Source organism: Astyanax mexicanus, chromosome 5 (genome assembly GCF_023375975.1).
Source record: "Astyanax mexicanus isolate ESR-SI-001 chromosome 5, AstMex3_surface, whole genome shotgun sequence".
In the NCBI taxonomy this organism is placed as follows: domain Eukaryota; kingdom Metazoa; phylum Chordata; class Actinopteri; order Characiformes; family Acestrorhamphidae; genus Astyanax; species Astyanax mexicanus.
Window position 1 is genome coordinate 27,778,871 of NC_064412.1, and position 23,739 is coordinate 27,802,609.

General features: G+C 36.9%; 1 protein-coding gene across 3 annotated transcripts in view; it reads right to left on the minus strand.

Annotated features, from left to right (window-relative positions):
• rab11fip4b (RAB11 family interacting protein 4 (class II) b) overlaps window positions 1-20,573 on the minus strand; it is a 42,033-nt gene extending 21,460 nt beyond the window's left edge. The window contains exons 1-2 of one of the 3 annotated variants that reach the window (XM_015601607.3): window positions 20,197-20,573; window positions 725-876 (exon numbers count right to left, since the gene is read on the minus strand). In XM_015601607.3, coding sequence (XP_015457093.3) covers window positions 725-870 — 146 coding nt within the window. In that variant the 5' untranslated portion in view covers window positions 871-876; window positions 20,197-20,573. Of the gene's footprint in view, window positions 1-724; window positions 877-10,079; window positions 10,218-20,196 lie in introns of those variants that run through there. The other 2 variants (XM_022675219.2, XM_022675220.2) reach the window with 2 other exon arrangements.
• Between the last annotated feature and the right edge of the window lie 3,166 nt (window positions 20,574-23,739).

Consider the following 23,739-nt stretch of genomic DNA (forward strand, 5'->3'; position numbering starts at 1 on the left):
TCTGTGATTTTGTTGAATTTTGTCTTCTCACTAAAATATGTGTTTTAGTTACATTAGTAGTAGTAGTTACAGATTTGTACTATCGTTACTGGCTTTTTGTAGCCTAGACTTTCATTAATTAACAACTATATTGGGGTGTATTTTGCATAAGCTGTGTAGCTACATTTGAACAGAGATTGATCAGAGAATTTTCTGCACGTTACACACACAATAGCACAAGAAACCCTGTAGCTATTAAACCTTTAAAAATAAGGTTTTGCTTTGAATTCGCTGTGTGCTAGTCAATCTGTTATTTTGTTTGTGATGGAGTTAACATTAAATTACAAGTAAAGAGGCTTAACCAGGATAATGTGCCTTACCCCTTGGTTTTATTAAATTAATATTATTTCAAATGCAACAAAGGCTGTATGAATATTGTCTTACAGTTCTAGTTTTTTAAGTGTTTGTAGCTAATGTAACCTTAAACACCTCAGCTGATAATCATGGATTGTTCATACCTATTATACCTCTCTAGCCCACTATTAGCTTAGCATAGCTTTGTAAGAACACGTGCGTCAGAAATGGGGGGATCTTGAAGATGGGGTGTCTGGACATTTTTGGACATATTGTATAATTACATAATTATAACATAATTACATAACTAACATCATTTAGTCAGGTTTGGCTTGTATATGTGTGTATTTCAGGTGTGTTTGTGTGTGTATTAACACTGAAGTAGACTGACTTGTCTCCAGATAAGTAGAGTCCTTCCTCTTTCTCTCCTCCTCTTCCTCCGTCCGACAGCTCTGAGCCTGCAGCACTGCCCACTGCACTGTCCTGGTCAGACTCATCCTCAAACATACCGCCTTCAAACTGATCACGCCCAGACATCACCAACTAAAGAAAGAGAGAGAGAGAATAACATTTTCTTCAATATTATGGTCACTTTTTTGGAAACACGTACACTACATGTCCAACAGTATTGAAACACCTGCTCATTCTTTGCTTCTTTCATTATCAATTGTTTAATTAAAGAGTTTATCCTTTATCCTATCTTTTGTTGGAGTAACTGTCTCTACTGTCCAGGGAAGACCTTCTACTAGATTGTTTTGGAGTATTGCTAAAAGGATCAGAGTGCTTAGCTGGGCAAATGCTCACACACACAGCTCGTGGATGTCCACAAACATTTGTATATATGGGCTCAATCCCATTTCACCTCTTGGCCCTACCACTTAGCCCTAGCCCTGTTTTGCACATTCACGCCTTGGGGTAGGGTGTCCTGATTCTTGATAGGCTTGAGTGGGAGGGGGAAGTGTTTGGGGTACATGATTCAAACACATTCAAGCTGAGATTTTTCAGAAGCACACTCAAAACCGAGGGCTATGAGAATTAACTGGCAACATGGCAAAAAAAAAAAGCGACCACAAATTACCACTATATTACCACAGTTTAATGTGTAGTTTCAATGTTTTATGGGCATTTTAATAATAATAATAATAATAATAATAATAATAATAATAATAATAATAATAATAAACATACTAAATGGCTAGTAGTGTGATTTGATAGCTAGCTATCTAGGTCAATTTCATGTTCAGAAAGCAGAGAATGCATTATTTAAGGTGGAACGGAAAAAAGCCATTAGAAGCTATCGTAATTTCAGCTCTTTATCACAGGAAATAATAATAATAATAATATTAATAATAATAATAATAAAATGCTGTACCACCTGTCCCCTTTTTGAAGACATATGATGCCCGAGAATGAACTAAAATCCAGCAGCTAAGTTGCTGAACTTTAGTGCTCCACTGCCAAAGCAGACTTCCCAAGTCTCCCGGAAGTGACGGGAGTTTACCACATATCAATACTGGCTCCCTGCAGCCCGCAAATTAGATAAAATCTACCACAATCTAGAACGAAACTTTTTTTTTTTTTTTTGCACTTGGGATGTCTGCTATAACATCAGCCAGACAGGGTTTCCTAAGGATTTCATCCCTTCCTTTCATAACTCTGTTATAAGGAGAATAATTACACTTTAAAACAAGGGGTAGGGGTACAAATTTGAAATTGGATTGGGCCATAGTTCCCCTTGTGCTTCCACTCACTAGATAAACTATATGTATATACTCTATATCAGTGGTTCCCAACCTATGGGTCGCGACCCAACCTATGGGTCGCCAAAGATCCACGATGGGTCGCGAAGCCCTCTTGATTTTAAGGGGTTTCATTTTAATACTAAATATAGTCTAGGGTAAGCAAAATTCGCCGCGCTGCGCTGCGCTCTCTCTCTCTCTCTGGCGCGCGCGGGCGCTCTCTCCGGCAGCGCGGAGCTGAATTAAGCGCGAGGCTGAATATAATAATATAATAATATAAGAATATAAAACTCAGTTTAGTTAAATAAATGAAAATGAGTGAGGGCCTGTAAAGTTAATCAATTATTGTCCAATATTTGGACAGGTTGAGGTTTTGGTGAGCTGTTTTACTGATTTGAAACTGAAACTGAAACTGATATTATTCTTTTTTTGTTTGTTTGTTTTTATTTTATATAAATTCTTTTTTATTCATTTTAAATAGTTGTATTATTTTATTGATCTAATTATTTTTTTCTTCATAAGATAATAATTCCTTATGTTTTATGTATCAATTTTTCCTTTTTTACGTGTTTATTTTATTCATCTATAGTAAATGTCAGTTTTTATTTGTCATTTCTAACCCCCCCCCAACCCAATTATACACTTAAATCTTTTACATTGGGGGGGGGGGGGGGGGGGGGGGGGGGGTTATGTTGGGTCACCAAAGCTTACAATGGTAAAAATATGGGTCCCTGAAGAAAAAGGTTGGGAACCACTGCTCTATATAGTTGTATGTATAGGCTTTAAGCTGCAGCAGGTGTGTGCGTGTGATCTTTCTTCACACACTCAAACAATTCGCCAGTTCTGTGGTTCACTAAACTGGTTTAACAGCTAACAGTCACTTCTGCCAACAACACAGCACATGGTACAGCACCAGTTGAGAAAGAGAGAGAAAGAGAAAGGGGACAGGGGAGAGAGAGAGAGAAAAAGAGAACAAAGTGTAAATGGAGAGAGAAGCAACTATAAGGTCTTGGAGGTCACAGTAGGACCAACAGTGCAGATGATTATAACCACTTCTGTATTTGTGAACAGATCACATCCCACGCATCCTCACCCACACTCTAGTGGAGCTCATCCTCTCGCCCACATTCTGTCGAAGTGCCGTCTACACCCCTGCAGGTAGCTGATCACACGGCCTGACTCAGCTGACTGCCATATACGTACCAGAACATTACCCACGCTGGAACAGCTGCTACACCAGCTATGCTTCCAGTTCTGACTTGCCCTGTACACAATGACCCGATACACCCGAATCAACCCATCCATCAGAATGTGAATTAAGACAGCAGGGTATTTATACAGCTCTTCAAACAAGTTAAGAGACCACCTTAGTTACTGAATCAGTTTCTCTTATTTTGATATGTGTATGTATATGTTTGAGTAAAATGAACATTGTTGTTTTATTCTATAAACTACAGACAACATTTCTCCCAAATTCCAAATATTTATTTATTTGTAGAAAATGAGAAATGGCTGAAATAACAAAAAGGTGCAGAGCCTTTAAATCTCAAACAATGCAAAAAACAACAAGTTCATATTCATGAAGTTTTTAGAGTTCAGAAATCAATATTTGATGAAATAACCCTAGTTTCAATCACAGTTCTCATGCTTCTTGGCATGTGGTCCTACACCAGTCTTACACACTGCTTTTGGATAGCTTTATGCCTTTACTCCTGGTGAAAATCAAGCAAGTTAAGCTTGGTTTGATGGCTTGTGATCATCCATTTTTCACTTGATTATATTTCTAAGGTTTTCAATTTGGTAAAATTTAAAAAAGTCATCATTTTTAAGTGGTCTCTTATTTTTTTCCAGAGCTGTATTTACATCATTTAGCATTTAGACATTTCTAAAAAAAAAAGAATGGCTGGCCCCCACTAAAGAATTGAAAAAAATCTTAAGCATGAGAGACCCCACACAGACATTCTTGACAGATTCTTGGCTAACAACAGATAACTGTTGTTAGTCATCAAACCCCTCACAATACACATATACTCTAATGTAACAGAACACACTTTAAGTGTGTGCACGCCCAGGTGACTGTTTCCCCTCCTCAAAACCATGTAGGAGTTGTTTTTTTCCTGCAAGCTGGATATATACAAAAATGGAAGATGACCAAATTATTGCTAGTTGTATGGAAAAAGGGTATGGATGAAAACTAGATTGAAAAGCCAGACGAGTCAGTGTTGCAGATACATACTGCAACACAAAGCTGAAGATAAATACACACATACCTTTTTTTCACATTATAAGACATTAAAAGACAACCACGCATGCGCACATAATGATAACAAAACTTAAACGATATATAGTGCAGCCTTACCACACTCTACATGATAATCTAGAGAGATCATTTTTAAATGGTCCCCCTAAAATCAGTTGTCATAAAGAACAAATCTGCCTCAAAATGGACCTGATTATCTCATGAGTTAGAGAAGATTTTGGTCTTCCACTAACAAAGCATCTCTAGCTACAATGACGAGGCAGATATATTTAGGACCTAAAAATGCAGAATTTCAAGAAAGCTGGAATTTCTAAATCACTAAAAATGTGCTTATTAGCTTATTATTCCTCTCCTACATATGTGCTCAGATACTTCTTTACACAAAAGACAGGGCTGACACCCACATACAACAATGCACAATGCCTAGCAGCTAGGTACAAGCTGTACATCAGACCTTTATGACTTCATCCAGAAATACTCCAATAAGACACAGCATTAAAACCACCTGACCTCTGAAGGTGTCCTATGAAAATCTGGCACCAACACGTTAGCCTTTAAGCCCTGTACATTGTGAGGAGGGGACTTAATGAATCAGTAAGTCTCAGACAGCTATTATCTGTCACTTATTTAATTGTTGTCCTTCCTTAGAGCACTTCTGGTACAGAAGGTACTGATCACTGCATACTGGGAACACCATTAAAAGCTGTCTAGCCATTGCAAACTGATTCTTGTCAAAGTGTCTTTTGAGGGGCTCTGACTGATCCAGTGAAATTAGGGTATTGGGCAACTGGTCTTCCAAATTGGTAAGAAAATCGTATAAAAATATATATATATATATATCTTGTCATGAGATTCATGAGATTTTTACACTTGCCCATTATCCTCATTCAGCACAACACCTTTTAGAACTGACTGTTCACTCACTAATATATATTACACACATACAATATACAGCTCTGGAAAGAAAAAAGAGACCACTTAAAAATGATGAGTTTCTCTGATGTTACCAAATTGAAAACCTCTGGAATATAATCAAGAGGAAGATGGATGATCACAAGCCATCAAATCAAGCTGAACTGCTTAAACATTTGCACCAGGAGTGGCATAAAGTTATCCAAAAGCAGTGTGTAAGACTGGTGGAGGAAAACATGCCAAGATGAATGAAAACTGTGATTAAAAACCAGGGTTATTTCAGCAAATATTGATTTCTGAACTCCTAAAACTTTATGAATACGAACTTGTTTTCTTTGCATTATTTGAAGTCTGAACGTACTTAATGCTCAAAAAGCTCTAGGGTACGAATCAGGTTTTGACCAGTGTCATTAAAATAGCTTATCTATCTCTGGTTTAATAGGCCAGCCTCAGGGTTTCAAATCTGATGCAGAAAGCTACAGGACACTACCGAAGAAACTGCAGACAAAATGGAAAAAATATCATATTTTAAATATATTACTACTTATTCTGAAGGCAGGTTGTCTAGAGTTGCACGGTGTACCGAAGGTTCGATTCTTTTTCGATACTACGTCATCACAAACGATTCGGTTCTTTAGCGTTCGATGCTTTCGATACTGTATATAGCCCAGTCACTAGCTTCAAATGAGTCAAATTAGTAGGCGCGATTTGATTCAGTTCATAAGAAAATTGATTCACACCGCAGCAGTCGGTGTGGCAGGATTCAGATAAACTTAGTGTTCTGAACAAATGAATCGATTCACGCGCAAGCCAGCAGAGCAGCAGCGAGTGTAGAATGGCGACGGCTAAAATAACAGATGTCTCTCGTCCGCGACTTGTGGACAAAACGGGCGCGAGGAGTGAAGTGTGGGAAAATAGTCTGAGATGTAGGCATCTGTTTTTTATTTATATTTTTATTTTTAAATAAAATAACGAAATCTGAAAGTGAAACTAAACTACTTTATTTATTAGCGCTGTTTTCACTCCCGCAGTTGTACAGCGGGGGGTGTTGTGCCGATTCTGTCCGCGAAGCGGGAGTTGGATTCAGTAGCGGATTCGGCACAAGCGCGGCGGCACCTCGCGGTCCGCGGTGTTAGTTGTAAGCGCTCGCGCTAGCCGCAAAATACGACAGAAAACACTGAGGGAGCTGCAGAATTATGTGTGGGACTAGAATATGAGCACTAGGAGATAAAAGAGAACCTTTACCTGTGAGTAGCTCACATCAGAACACGCAAATCTCTCTCACTCTCGCTGTGTCTCTTTCTCTGTTTCTCTCTCTCTCGCACGTGAACACCTCCGCGTTTGACCTGCAGCACTGTGTTGAGCTGTTCTTAAACATCATTTTAATTAAATAATAGTTCTATGCTTCTATGTTACAGTGTTATTTAACATAATAGCAGACCAGCACCCTGATCTCTACAAAGAGCTGAGAAGTCGACAGGTTAGTGGAGTTAGTCAAGATACACTCTGTCTGTAGCTTTACTAAGATTTACTAGCGACTGCTTATTAAAAACGGTAAACGGTTGATTAATAAAACGGAGCAGTGAGTGTTAAAATGAACATAACATTGTAATGTTCTTCTGTCTCTTTATTTTCCTTATTCAGAACTTAACTTCTGCCCGCCCGTCAGGTTCACATAGTCAGGCTACCATTACCTCTGGTTTTAGTTTTAGTTTTTAGGAAGTGTTTAGATAATTATGTTATAGTTAAGGTTATAATAACGAAACTTGTTTTTTGTTCAAATGTTTCATTTTAGAATAAAAACGTTTGCACCTATTGTTCAGTGTTCAATCCAGTTCAGTCAAAAATAAACATTTTATGTTCAGATATTTTTATTGTTTTTTTTTTCTTCCAAGTATCGTTTTGGTATCGAGAATCGTGATACTACAGTTGGCATCGGTATCGAAGTCAAAATCGTGACAACCCTAGGTTGTACTGCAGTGTGTTAAAACGGACTGCTGAATCAACAGCTTGCTGGTTAAAGTCCAGCCTGAGTTATTTTAACCAAAATGATTCATGTTACATTAATAACATGATTCATCAGACCTCTCACAAAAACACTAAACAAGCATCAAGAGTCATCTGGGATCGCTTAGCTTGGGAGCTAATAACACATCATAAAACTGACACTGCAGTATTACAGCACTAGATTTTTGGTCCTTCTGGTCAATTTAGGCAAGAGTACTGTACATAAAGTGAAATAGTCTTAAATCCATGCAGGTCTTGCAGCATCACCAGTGGCTGTTATGTCAGCACAACTTGGGAGTTATAAGCACATTTAGAGGCAGTTTCCCAGACAGGTGTGTTCATTTACCCCATTTTACCCTATTTTGCTAGGTCAATTGTCCCACCCATTCAGCTGCTAGTCAGCAGTATATCCCCAATCACAGGTGATGCCACAATACAGGGACAGTGAAGACTAGGACATGCCTTCTCCGATACATGTGAGGTCAGCCACTGTTTTTTTTTTTCAACTGCTGCCGAGTAGCCAGCATGCTCGGAGAAAAAACGCAGCAACTCTGTTCCATTAGCTCACAGACGCCTTGTGCTGATCGACATCACCCTAGGTGTGATAAGGGATAATAGAGAGCAAGGCCAATTGTGCTCTCTCAGGACTCCAGCAGCTGATGGCAAGCTGCATGACCTGGATTCAAAACAGTGATCTCCCGCCAATAGTAGCAGCACTTTAGACCGTTGTACCACTCTAAGCCAGGCTACATAGCTTTTTAAATTAATATCTTCCATTGTTCATAAAAAAAAATGTATACAGTACCAGCCAAAAGTTTCAACACACCTTAAATTCTGTGTTTTTTCATTATTTTATAAATCTTCTTTATTGTAAATTAACACCAAAATCATGCAAACTACACAGAAAAACTATTTTAATAATTATTTAGTAAACCAAGTAGTGTTAAATAAATCAGAATATGTTTTATATTTTTGTTTCTTCAAAGTAGCAGCTCTTGCTTAGATGACAGCTTTGTATATCTTGGGGTTTTTCTTAGTCAGCTTTATGAGGTAGAGTCACCCGGAATGGCTTTCAGTTAACAGCTGTGCTGAGCTTTCAAGAGTTAATTACTTGAATTTCTTGCCCTCTTAAAGTGTTTGAGAGCATCAGTTTTGTTGTGAAGAGGTAGAGTTGGTATACAAAAAAGCCCTTTTATGTGTAATGTTCTAATCCATTTTATGGCTCTTTCAATAAAATTTCAAAAACATTATGATGAAACTGGCTATCATTAGGACTGCCCTAGGAAAGGAAGACCAAGAGTTACCGCTATTGCACAGGATAAGTTAATCAGAGTTACCAGCCTCAGAAACCGCAAGTTAACAGCTCCCCAGATTAAAGCCACCTAAATGCAGAGTATTTTAGTTTAACATTTTTAAGTTAATAAATGATTACTTATGTGTTCCTTCATAATCTTGATGACTCAGTATTTATTTATTTATAATGTAGGGAAATAAATAAATAAACACACTCAACAAAAACAGTGGGCCAAAGACTGTGCCCTGAGGCACCCCGTAAAGAAGCATTTCAATAAAATACTAAGTAATATAATTCTTAGTTAAGAAAAGAAAACTGATAAAATAGTTACTACTATTCAAGAATACACTGCTCAAAACATAAGCACACCACTCGTTATCACTGCTTAGCTACTGGAGGGGTGTTTAAAAGCATACTACTACTTTAAAAATGCCCAGAAGACGGCAAACTTATGCAGCATATTTTGGCAGCGTCTGTCCTGGACTTCTGCTGGACTTGCTGAATAGAACAGGCTGAGTTACTTAAGAAGGGACAGAGTCATTGTGCATGCCTCTTTGTTGTCACAATAAATGGCGAAAGCCGAAACCAAACTCAATCTTTTCAGTAGGACAGTGAGTGAATTATGACAAGGCATGCAAGAACGTCTTCTCAACAAAAGGCCTAAATCATGACCGTCAGCTTAAAAGTCTAGTGTTTGTTAGCAATATTAGCCTAGCCTCTCTTGTTGTAAACCAAAGATACACACATTAGCACAGCAAACATGTCTTTAAAAAGCCTACACAAACATCCTGAGTGGACCTAGGTGCAAAATAAAAAAATCAGGATTTATAAGAAATACAAGAAAAGTCAGAACAGAACAATCAACCGTCACAAAAGCAAAGAAAAATCTAATTTTATATTATCATTAATGGAATTATCTACAGAAGTCTTAATATTTTGATTCACATCATATAACAATCCTTTTCAGAGAACTAGTTTGGAGTCAGTGATCAGTCATTATCAGTTGAGTTTCCATTAAAGTTCCTTTAAATATGAACAGAAACAACAAATTGTAAAGTTGAAAAATATATATTAAAATATTTTATATGTTTTGTACACACAGTTTTTAAAAATATTTTTCATAATTATTTAGTACGTTTTATTAGGTTTCAAATTTGATGTCAGACCTTGGTTCATTTAGTATTTTGATTTAACCTGATTGCTAGATAGCAATGTACTCTATCTTTAGATCCCACTGTTGATGTAAATATATATAAATATATTTATATATTTTATTCAGATTTTATAAATATCATGGTATTTTTGTATACTGAATTTTCTTCAAATTTTAAAATGTTAAAATGTATCTTGTCTACAGTATCGCAATATATCACAACGTATTGAATCATAATTCCTTTAACATAATGTGTATCATATTACCATGCTCTCACCAACACACAGTCCTAACAAAAACAGCACCACAACTTTCCCCAACAACACTATTAACCAACTATTAATTTCCACTGATTACTGTATGTGTAGTATGTACACTCACCATGCTGTTAATAGAGCATGCAGATCTTATTCCTGCTTAATACAGGAGAAGCCTCCAACACAAACTGATCCGGTATGAAATATCACAGATACAATACAGCTCCAGCCTGCCTGTGCTGTGAGCTGGGTGTCCTTGCCAAGAGAGCATCAGGTGTGTTCAGGCAGGTGTGTGAGAAGAGTTAAAGGTAACGTAACACCTGCCTCTTACACAACTGCTCGGGTTACGGCTCCTACAGGCCGATACTGCAGCATCCAATACGAACCCGCCTCAACTCGGTTACCACAGCAAACACTCTTACATGTACACCAACAACGCTTCCCCTGATTAGACATAAAACAGCTAAAATATGCTGAAAGATTAAGAGATAAATTACTTTAAAATAATACAAGATCACAAGAAAGTCCAAAGTCACAAGTTAAGAAACATTTTAAAGGGTTTATTTTGAGGAAAACTGAACTTTCCACACATTACAATAAAAGACTATGATTTTGTAAAAAATTCTCTGCTGAAACCTGTTTATTTGGGTGAGTAAATCACTTTCGTTTATTTACAGTAAGCTTAGGCAACCGAATTTCTCCAGGACTAAAGCTGGAGCATTAGCATTAGCTGTTAACTGCTCTAGTGCTAGCCAGGGTTAGGAGCAGGCTACAGGCTGATAATACCTCTGAACAGGGAAATAGCAGTTAGCGGCTAATGCTAATGCTACTCCAGCCTGTATAAAGCTGCACTTCAGCAGAGTGGCTTTATTGCTCCTTCAAACCTGACTAGTAAAATTCATACACTGGACTGACAATTTTTGGGGAAAATTAAAGTATTTTAAGTGCGCCTTATAGTGTGGAAAAATACAGTTAATTAAAAGAAAATCGTAAAGAACACCACTTTAAATAAAGTTTTAATAATTTAATAGATAAAAGAATTTTGACTTTTTTTGGTTCATAAGCCTTCATAGACTTCAAATCCTAAAAGGACCAAAACAAGGCAGGATTTATAAGGAATACAAGAAAAGTATCCTACAACTCATAATACTACAACTATATTACCACAAAAGCAAAAAAAAAAATCAGATTTTATTTTCTCATTTATGGAATTAACTACAGTTAAACTAACCCAACAATCTCAATATTTTGTTTTACGTCATAAAAACCATCCTTGACAAAACAATAAACAATGGTTTCCCACTACTGAATAAAAAATTAACCTGCAGGGTCTGCCACGTCTGTTCACTGTGGCTGAGCCAAAGCTAAAATTTTAAATCCTCTCGAGATGAAACTCAGACAATTAACAAGCTAATTACTGCCTTCACCAGCTAACTCACAGGGTTGCTCTTTTTACTCAGGCTAAGTTTCCCTTTTTAGAACCTGCTCTCAATTATTTGGCCTTAAACCAGAGACCCCATCCACTCCCCCTCCTCCCCAAAAGAACTGTCCCAATTTTTACTACATAAACTCGTTCATCATTAGAAACTTCAACCCAGCGGGAAGATCATACTATCAATCCAAAGCCAGGCTGAGAGAACGTCTATACGAAGCTCTTTACTGATATGTAGAGCAGTGTGGCGACTCCTGAATGATTAAAGTCTGGATTTATTCAGCACACGGTAACAGCAAAGCGTCGAAGCCTAGAGCAGTAATGCTTCACTGCCTCACTTCAGCAAACAACGCGCTCAATACACTCAATACACAGCCCACTCAAAGCCACGGCCTCAGGGTTAATAACACCAGCCAGGTCTTGTGCATGCAGCTCAAACACGCAGTTGAGTCCTCAACTGAACTGCACGTTTAATAGCAAAGTCTTACCAGTGAATTATGAATGTTTTTTTTTTTTTGCAGTATGTATTTTATTAAAAAACACTTGCTATTTGTAGGTGCACTTTGTAGATTTACAGTTAATAGACTGTATATACATAGCTTATCTGATACAGCACACTTTATAACCCCCTCTACCCCATTCATTACTGGAAAGGGAACACAACAGGACCAACACTGACCAAATATTATGTATATTAATATTAACATACCATGACATGGCAGTGGTGTAATAGCATTGTGTTGGTGCTCTTTGTTACACAGCCATTATGGAATTTGTGGTTTTGAGCCAATATTACAATAAAGTGAAGCAATCGGAACCCATTGTGATATTGTACTGTCAGAATAAATTTAATAATAAAACAATCTGAACACTTGGTGACATCCTTCATTGTGACATCATACAACAAGCAAAGGATGTAACACAGAAGGAAGTATTGATATTGAGATATTTAGGCAGGTATCGTATCAAAAGTATCGATATTGAGATACTTAGGCAGGTATCATATCAAAAGTCATAATTTTGCTATCATGACAACCCTAGCACTGACATGTGACACTGTGGATTGATGAATGTGAAATTCCTGTAGAACTTTAGAAATGGATTATTATATCCATCTGACACCCACTATCTCTCTCCAGATATGGTTATTCACGCCACTTTGCCATACACATGATGTCATACGCAAAATTTTTTTTTACTAATAGATAACAACGCATTCTGACTACTGGTGTACACTAGGGGTGGGCAATATGGTCCTAAACTAACACTGAAATATTTCAGGGTTTTGCAGTAAATATATTTTTGGCAACATGACAAAACACTGAATTAAAAAAAAAATGTGTTGGTGCTCTTTGTTACACAGCCATTATGGAATTTGTGGTTCTGAGCCAATATTACAATAAAATGAAGCAATCGGAACCCATTGTGATATTGTACTGTCAGAATAAATTTTATAATAAAACAATCTGAACACTTGGTGACACATCCTCTATTGTGACATCATACAACAAACAAAGAATGTATGAGAAGGAAGAGAATAAATTACATTAGAGTAAACAGTAAAGAAGAGTAAAGTGATCATGAGTAAGATAGAAGTGTGAGAAGAGAATATAAAAAGGAGAGATTAAACTTTAATCACTATTTAATGGAAGTCAAATGTTAAAAGTGTTTATTTTAAGTTATTTTGGAGAATTTCTACTGGTCTATTCATTAATAAATGTTGACACAGTGTAAGGCAGTTGTGTGTGCAAATGATGTAGTGAACTGAAAATCAACAAAAACAGACATACTTGTTTTTCATTGGACAGTGACAATATACTCCTGCATTAAATTTAGTCACGATCTGTTTTCATTGACAATCCTACACAGACACTGACTGTCACAATCATTACTGTGCTGACTCATTAAATACGGTCACATTAAATACAGTACAATACTCCATTTCTTTAGTACCTGTACTTTAACCCAATCAGCACCAGGTGCCACGTTTGACACAAAAATCGAACCATGTCATTTTCTCAGGTTAATCTCAAGAGTGCCTTAATACATTAGCATAAACCATATATATGGCTAAAAAAGGCTAAATATCAGCAGATTTGAAAGTTTAAATGTCTCCCAGCTTTAAAATGCCTTATTTTACAGTTTCCTCTAATTTCCAGAGTATTGGTTGACTTGGTTTCTATTTTTTTTACAAACAAAGCTAACTATCAAATACATTCTATAAACTTATTATGTTCTGACTTGAAATGAAGAATAAAAATCACATCTTTTCTGTTAATTTTTTTATTATTAGCATGTTCGATCTTCTATTATTTCATTCATTTTTTTATGTTTTCGGTTTTTGCCGTGGTATAGTTTCAGTATCGATATGGAGATATTTAGGCAGGTATCCTATTAAAAGTCATAATTTTGGTATTGTGACAACACTGGCACTGACACTGTCGGATTGATGAATGTGAAATTCCTGTAGAACTTTAGAAATGGATTATTATATCCATCTGGCACCCACTATCTTTCTCCAAATATGGTAATTCACGCCCTTTGCCATACATATGATGCAATATTTTATTTTACTAATAGATCACAGTGCATTCTGACTACTGGTGTACACTAGGGGTGGGCAATATGGTCCTAAAGTAGCATTGCAATATTTCAGGGTTTTGCAGTAAATATATTTTTGGCAACATGACAAAGCACTGAATAAAAAAAAAATACATTTTAACAAAACACTGCTGCACGAACTAATTTTTTTTTTTTCTCGCCGTATTACTGAATCTGATATGACACATCTGAGATGGCAACGAACGACAACTAATGCACTCCATATATGCAGAACTGAAGTAAAATAAATGATACTGGAAACATATAATCTGTCTAGTAGATATTTAATGGGAAATTAGAACAGTGTGGTTTTTCCTTTTGCTACAAACAGCAAATAAAATTGTACCCTGATGGTAATGGCCCATATTTCAAAGTATTTGTGTGAAAATAATATTTTAAAATTTTGATTTATAGCATAAAATATAATATGGTACACTTATTCTGCTAGAACAGTAGTAAACAAAATAGATGACATTTTCTCTCTGTAATCACTAGCTGTGAAGGCTAGGATACAGCTCTACAGAATAATGCATTACACAATATGACCAAAAAAACATCCTCCAGTCCCACAGCAATGCTGCAGAGAGGGAGTGGAGGCTCAAACAAAACTCACACACAGACTCTGAGGCGGTTTCCTCACAGGTCTAATCTGAGCACTGTGAGGAAGGATGAGCGTTAGCTTTAGCTGTATTGTTTGTAGCCAGTAGGCTAATCCTGGGCTAAAGCTTATGTAACACAGGTTGGCCTTACGCAGGTGGAGCAGCAACAGAACAAGAACACAAAGCCCAAGTTCATTTATGATTCATACACCTGCAGTCACACTAAAAACAACAAAAACAACAAATACAATAACTCAATATCTTTCAGTTAGGCTCTTAAAAGGCCCATTACCGACATTCTGCAGGTACTGCTATTTTATTTTCCCTCTCTGAGCCTCTCTATGACGTTTATACACCAAAAATAATTCTAACTCACTTAAACACAAGTGTTTTCAAACTTCTCTTTCTTTTTTTTCTGTAACACTTATGATTAAAGTGTGAGTATGTGGGCAAATTAAAGACATTTTATCATTATCAATTTTCTTATAGTATTGACAATATGCTTTAATAAGCATGTCAAAGATTTGGTGCTTAAAAATCCCTGATACAACTGTGCATTTCTTAACAGTATAAAAAAAATCTGTTAAATAGGATGATATGCGGCCAAAAAAGGGTATAAATAATGCACTGCTGATGCATTATGTCTGTGTATCAAAACATTGCGATAAATACTGTGTATCATGAAAATGACATTAAATATTGTCATTTAATGTTTGTACTATACTGCACAGCTCATTCAGTGTGTGATTACATACATCACAGCCAGTGTTTTGTCTGTTAATATCAATATCTGAATAAAATTAAGAATCTATCGTGATATAAATCTGTGGTCATAACAAACTGTCTTATAAATAAAACATTATAAACCTCTTCTTAGTTCAGAGACTCCTTGGGTGCTGTTAACCTAGCTGATTGGGACTGATCCTAATAAGCAAGTCATTGGTTATACAACTTTTTCCATGACTAAGACTTGTCCTAATCACCACGTTTTTGCTTATAAGTATTCTTCCATGACTAAGACTGCTCCTAATCAACAAGTTTTTGGTTATAAGACTTCTTTCATGACTTAGACTAGTCCTAAATCACCACATTTTTGGTTATAAGACTTCTTCCCTGACTAAGACTGGTCCTAATCACCAAGTTGTTGGTTATAAGACTTCTTCCCTGACTAAGACTGGTCCTAATCACCAAGTTGTTGGTTATAAGACTTCTTCCATGACTAAGACTGGTCCTAATCAACAAGTTTTTGGTTATAAGACTTCTTCCATGACTCCTCTTCCATGACTGGCAAAGATTGTTATCACCAAGTCCCTTTTCCTGGGACTCGACCCCCTGCATGTTCATGGAAATTAATGTAAACATGCAGGTTTTTCACCATCTTTCTGTTTACTGCTGCAAAGGTGATGAGCAGAAAGAGAGAGAGAGAGCGAGAGAGCGAGAGCATAATCAAGCAAACGAGTGTGTGAAATTCTCTCTCTCTCTCTCTTTCTCTCTCTCTACCAAAATAGGTTTTATGAATACAAACTTTAATTTAAAACAGTGTGTGTATTATCAGGCCTATTAGGAGTACTGACTCATGGATAATTGATAATTAAATGTCTGTACTGGTGTCACCTCACAACCCACTAGGGGTGTAACAATTTGTAAAGTCGCACTTCGGTTCACACGGCGGTTTGAACATCACATCCACAAACAGATAGAAAGACAGGGAAAAAAGAACAGAAAACTAAATGCCTAAAAGACATTTTCTCAATAGAGAGACAGAAGACTACAGCATAATACTGATATTACTAAAGTCACTACAATTCCCACAATGCCATGAAAATCAATTTACACAGGTAGGTAAATATACTTAAATGAGTTAAGAGTCCTAACCAAAGACTTTTTATGTTGTAGAGTGTTGTTCTTGACCATCCAGGGAATTAAACCTTGGTGAGGGTGGTGTTCTTACCCACTACTAGGGGTGGGCAATATTATATCGTATACAATATATCGTGACACAGAAATATCATGATATTAAAAATCCATATCGTGATAACAGGGATGTTCTGTCTTAAAAGTAATCTATTATTTACTGTGAAGCTTTAAGTGTATTTATTGTATAATTGTTTTAGTTTGCAGTTTATATGCATGAAAATATTCTGCAATATTATTTGCTGCATTATATTATTTTATGCTATATTATTTATTTTGCCACATTATGATAATACTGTCATACTCTTATACTATATTCCTGAAATGAATTAATTATGTTTCTGTTTTCCTATATCGCCAAGTATATCGTTATCGTAAAAATACCCTGAAATATTGTGATATTATTTTAGAGCCATATCGCCCACCCCACCCACTACACTAACCTTCTGGCTTTAACAATTTAAATGAATGCAGTGAATGACCAAACAGCAGCATTTTACATTCAATCAGTGTTTAGAAGTAGCCCTAGTGTGCATGAACGCAGAGACACATGCACACACGAATGTATCTATAATTATATCTCCCTTCTAGTTCTAGTTTAAACACTCTAAGACTGTGTAAAGAAGCAAAATGAACGAATTAAGTGGCACTGTGTGGATATATTTAGCTCTTAGTCTCCATCATCACCTCGACTCTTGTGAAACCATTCACCCCATTCTGCTGAGGAGACACTTTCACACTCCAACACAGACACACACACACTGAGGTGATGTGCAGAAACCAGTGAGTCATATCCCCATCCCCCGTGTGTAGAACTTTTAGTTTACTTAGATTTAGTAATATCCTGCACAGACAGATTCACACACGCACAAAGCTAAGTATATTTCAATAATCCTTTGGAATTAATGTTAGAATCAGCTCATTTGGAATCATTGTTAGAATTTGAATATTTAGCCACCCTGATGTTAATTTGAAGAATTATTTGAAGAAATGTGACTGAAAACTAAAACCGTATAAAAACTTCTGTAGTTACTTTTTTTTATTTCAGTGCATTTTTAAAGGTAATTCTTCACTGCAAAGCTGAATTGAACTAATCGTGCTAAAGTCAAAGACTTACTCCCCCTCATTAACAACAGTTTACTCTGTAGTTCTAAACTGTTCACTAAATCTATTCAGTCAAAGTGAATCACAGTTAAATCAGAGAATCATGATTCAATGAATTCCTAAGAGTGGTAAGTAAATCAAATCATTGTCAAGGTCACAGATTTACCCTCCTGCGTGACACAATCTCTCACAGACACAACTACAGATTTCAAATTAAAGAAAGACACTACTTTGGTCTGTGTGTGTGTAATGAGACACCACACAGTTGTAGAGAAGCTGTCACAACCATATGTTACACACACACACACAGCAAAGTGTGAACAAGAGTGTATGCAAGGAACACAAAGATAGAAAGACAGTGTGTGTGTGTGTGTGTGTGTGTGTGTAGAAAGAGCGAGAGAGAGAGAGAGAGAGAGAGAGAGAGAGAGAGAGAGAAAGTGAGAGAGAGGGGTGGGGAACTGAGCAACAGGTGATACAACAAATGCTATGAAGTAGCAATGCCAGCTGAATCTCTCTCTCTCACGCACACAAAACAGTATCCATCATCCCTACACTACAAACACACACTGTCTCAGATACTGAGACAGACTCTGGATTTCCTCAAGCTTGTGGACCCAAGGCAGAGAGATAAAAAGACCCCTGGGGGTCTCATTACTGCAAAGACAAATAAACACACACTCAATTTTCCCACTCTACAGAGATAAGAGTGCTCTCTGGTGAAGCCAAAGAGCAAAATGTCAGCATTACAGTCTGGCTGCCTGGAGAGAAGTAAGTGTGTGGTCACTTTAAAGACAAAGAAACACAACAATTTAAAATAATACTAAATAAATCAATAAAAAATAAGTGTATGGGTGATGTGGACTTTTCTATATCTCAGTGCTTCACTATTTATTTAATGTTTTATGTGTTCTGTTACTCTACCGCCACAGTTCACAAGGTTGTTTTACTTCAGATTTATATTTAGTATTTCTCAGCTTGTCAACGAATGCATGTGTATAGCTATACACAACAGGGCGCTCCCAAACTGTAGGGGGAGCCCATGAGCAAATAAATATCTATTCTCACATAATGCTGCTTTAATGTTTTAAAAGAATAACGTCCACTTTCCAGCAATACAGCATTTAAGCAAAAACATAACTGTAAAAAACGCTCTTTTGTAATACCAGAAAAATCAGCACATTTCTCATAAAATAAAATTTCCACCTGTTCACCATATAGCAGTTTAGCTTCGCCCTCTTATGCTGAAGATATACGCTTGTTAGTTTAAAAGTATATATATATATTTTTTTATAGTATTTTTATTATGTTTAGACAATATAGTCCATCAGCCAGGTTCATACATGTTCAGCGTGTAGAAGTGATTCATTAATTCACAAGCTAAAGCTGGAGTTAATCATGGAGCTAATCATAGTGCAAAATGTTGCCTACATGACGCTCTCTCTCTAGTTCCCCTGTAGATCCAGGCTTCCACACAAGTACGACCTTAACACACAATCACAGACACTATGGTTGTAAGAAAATACTGATTATACTGAAGTATAGCAATATTTATATTATATTTTAAATTATTAGTTTATACGTAAAGGTTGGTGGCAGACACTAAGGCTGCAACGATTAGTCAATATAATCAACAAAGTCGATTATTTAAATTTGTCGACTTATCGTTAATTTGTAAAAGTATCACATTACACAAAGTGCTGAAGACAGAAGCGCAATGGGAGATGGGTAAATGGATCATTCACACAGGTTACACTCAATTTGATCTGTGTCTCCAAAAGTGCCCAAACACAACAGATTACATATTTACTTACAAAATATCTGATCATTTTAACGTTTAAACATCTAGACATTTAAATGCCTTTTAAATCTCATGTTCAGCTGTTTCTATCGTTTTAAGAAATGGAGGACATGGCAGAAATAATTGTTGACTAATCGACTAATCGAAAAAAAGAATAATCATCAAATTAGTCGACTTCCAAAATATTCATTTTGTTACAGCCCTAGCAGACACTAGTTTATTTAGTGTTGTGTTGTGTTTAAATTCCAAAATTTAGATAGCAGTACTCTACTTGTACTCTGTATCATTGAATCCAACTGATTTGATGAACTTTAACATGGATTTTATTAATATGAAAGTGAAAGTTTTATACAATGACAGTTTTTCTAAAATTTGATTTTTAAACAATAGGAATATTGTATAGCTTACAGTGACACAAAAGACACAGTGATGTATTGAAATGTAACTCCTGTATTGTGATACACATTGTATTGAGAATACTTGCCTATACATTGCCCTAACACACACACACACACACACACAGGGAAGAACCTTAATGACCCCCAGTCATCTTTATATAAACAAGCTGGCCTTAATACCTAATCTTATTATCAGAGCAGAGGCAGAGAAAGCGACAAAGAGCAAGAGAGAGAGAGAGGAGAGAGAGAAAGTGATAAAGAGAGAAAGAGAGGGAGAGGGTGAAAGAGCAAGAGAAAGAAAAATAGATATAGAAAAGAAAATTAGACACACAGAGACAGACCTATATGATCTCTCTCTCTCTCTTTCAGGCAGTGTAGGTGTGTGTTTCTCTTACCGTGTGTGTTACAGCACTGTAGTCCACATGGTCAGTGTATATCCACTCCACACAGTTCAGTCCAGCAATACTCAGTGCAGTCAGTCATACACTCCAACTACAGTCCCAACAGGTGAATCCCAGTCCAGCAAATCTGACAAGCCACCCAGAGAAACAGAGAGAGAGAGAGAGAGAGAGAGAGAAAGAAAGAAAGAAAGAAAGAGTCTTTCTTCTTAGTGCCGCCTGGCCATGCTTACTGTGTGTAAATCCCACTCAATCTGCAACACACACACACACACACACCTATACACACACTCACCCTCTCCCATACAATCACAAACACACTCACTGACTCTGTAACTCACAGAAGCACCAGAGCTGCTGCTGCAGCAGCCAGAGAGTTACTGAACTAAAGCTCCTCCCTCTCTCTCTCTCTCTCTCTCTCTCTCTCTCTTTCTCTTGCTCTCTACCTCCCTCACTTTCTCACCCTCACACTCTCCACTCTCTATGGCTGTTGCTAGGTCACCAAGTAATCCTGTGGGTGGAGCTACAGTCTTTCACCTCAGCGGATTTGCATATTCATGGAAATGAGAGCGGACTGCTGGGCACCAAAGTCCAGGAACTTTCCTCTGACTGCTAAAGGACAGAGTTTACATGAGAAAAGGAGAAATTAGATCTACTACAACAAATAGAAAGAGGAAAAGTTCACTACATCTCTCTCTATCTCTCTTATTATAAATGATATACTTACAACATTTACACAAAAGAATTATTATCCACAACAAATACATAATATTCATAATTTGAATGGTCATTTGCCTGGGTAAAGAGTCCTTCAAATTGGCAGAAAACCTATTTAAAGAAAGATCTAAACAGAACTATTTAAAAAGAGTTCCACTACAATTAAGAGTAAATGTAAGATGTTCAACTAAAAAAAAAACAGACTTGGTTCTTTGTGTTGTGAAAGCATTCTTCATATGTAAGGTAAATCATGTAATGTAATGTTAATACATAATTCTTAAAAAAAAAAAAGAGTGTACAATGATTTATATTGCTTACGTTCATACAGTCATTGCCACCCTACAGCAGCTTCAGTCTCATGTCAGCATTGGTTAGAGGGATGTTACAGGCAGTCCACATCAAAACAGAAGTAGCTGAAAGGAAGTGGACGCACCAAAAACAAACACACATACTGTGGTTTCATTTCCCTGACTGAGAACACATTTAGTGTCTGAGTGGTTGTAATCACGTACTGATGGCTGTTTGTTGCACTCCAAACAGTACAATATTACTATAAAAATTATTATTATTATAAAAATAATAGTAAAGTAATAAGAACATATGAAAGAAGCAAATCATCCAGTCATGTTTAAATGCTCTGGAGATGACCAGAAGGCCAAAGAATCACCTGCACTCACAACTGAGTGTTATGCTCAAACTCAACTCAGAGTCTCAGAATCTCTATTTCAGCTATAGGCGTCTCAAATTCGAAGAAAGAAAAAATAAGAATCTCTGAGACATAATCAAGCAGAATCTCTATTATAGCTGAGAGTGAGTTAAACTCATAGGCTGATCCAATCAGAATCTATGTTATAGCTGGGGGTGGGTCAAGTTCGGAGACAGAACCAATCGAAATCTCTATTTCAGCTATAGGTGGGTTAAATTAAGAGACATCATAACCAATAAAAATCTTGATTTCAGCTGGGGGCAAGATATCAGGCCATCAAACTCAGAGACTGAACCAATAAGAATCTCGATTTCAGGTATATGTGGGTCAAATTCAGAGACAGATCCAATCAGAATCTCTTTTATAGCTGCAAGTGGTTTAAATTCAGAGATAGAACCAATCATAATCTCCTTTATATCTGTGGGTGGTTCAAATTCAGAGACAGAGCTAATGAAAATCTCAATTTCATCTATAGGTTGGTCAAATTCAGAGACAGAACCAATGAGAATCTCAGTTAAAGCTGAAGGTGGGTCAAATTCAGACATAGAACCAATGAGAATCTCAGTTAAAGCTGAAGGTGGGTCAAATTCACAGACAGAACCAATCAGAAGCTTAATTTCAGGGAAGGGCTGGATAATAGTTCCATTGGCAACTGGTGAGTTCGCTACATTAGCCTCATAGCTCTAGTGAAAAACTAAAGTAGCAAAACTACTTTGATGGTGAGATCAACTATTTTACAGTAACAATAGTACAGTTTTTGATGTACTCTTACTTTAATTTTTCTTGCTGGAGAAAACAAGAGTGTAAAACTCCTAAAGGTGATTAAAACTCCTCAGTCGGGGGTCTTTGTGCTTCTAGTGGGCCTCCTTTCCGGCTAAAACTCCAGGAGGTAGCAACCCCTGCCTCCACAACCCCCACTGAGAGCAGTAAGCAAACAAACACATACACACACACACACACACATCTCCCGGCACTTGTCCTCTCCCTAGAAGTAATTTTATTCAATAATCCAGAAGAAGACACAGATAAAAAGTAAGTGTTTAAAGAACACTAGCCAGCTCTATAAAGAGTTACAAAGTGTGTAATTAGTCCTGTTTAAAAATCACTGAACAAAATATGAGATAGTATTTAAATAACAATACTTAAGATTCTGACAGCACTAATCCATGTGTCAAAATATAGAACTAAACATTGTGCATTGAGATAGTGTCTTTAAATATTAGAATTCAATGTTTTCACCATATCGCCCAGACCTGAGCAGTTCTTACACATACATTAAAAGACTATGAGTGATCTGTTACTCTTAAGTCAGTGACACAATAACTGACACATCCACCACACAGTTAAGGTTCAGATGTTTCTGGTTCTTGATCTTACTGTGAGTTCTCCATCATTCAGTGTTATATCTATCGGTGTCAGCTTCAGCCGACATCTATTCATAATTGTATTACAATTTAAAACCAACAGAAGCTTTTATTACTTCATTTAAATAATGATGTGATACTTGCTAATGTGATCAGCCTACATTAACATAAGCAATGACTTCCATGACTAAATTTTAACCCCTATGCAATATTGTTGACGTTCACATAATTCCCAGCATGGTTGCAGCGTTATCCCTCTATCTCTCTCTCCTATCCCTTTTTCTCTCTCTCTCTCTCTCCCTTCCACCGCCATTTCTTCTCTCTTATGCACTCTCCCTTAAGTCTCTATTTTATATCTTTCTGCCATCCCTGTATTTCTTTCTCTTGCTCATCTCACACACATTCTCTACTTCGTTCTCTTTCTTTTTCTCAAAGTCTCCCTCCACACCTTACTCTTTCCATCTCTTCTTCCCTCATATTCAGTGGAGCTGCAGGTAGAGTGAGTTTCTCGAGTGTTTGTGTCAGATTTCAGTAGCTACACACTCACTCATACACACACACCTCTCTAGTTTTAACCTGCAGCAACTGACCCACTTTGGTCTTCTGTCTGAGTTTCAGTGTTTCAGTGGGAAAACCCAAAGGAGTGCGTGCGCACACACACACACACTATTACACACACACGCGCACTTCAAACCACAACACCAGTACAGTACAGTACAGTAGTGTGTGAGAGAGAGAGAGAGAGAGAGAGAG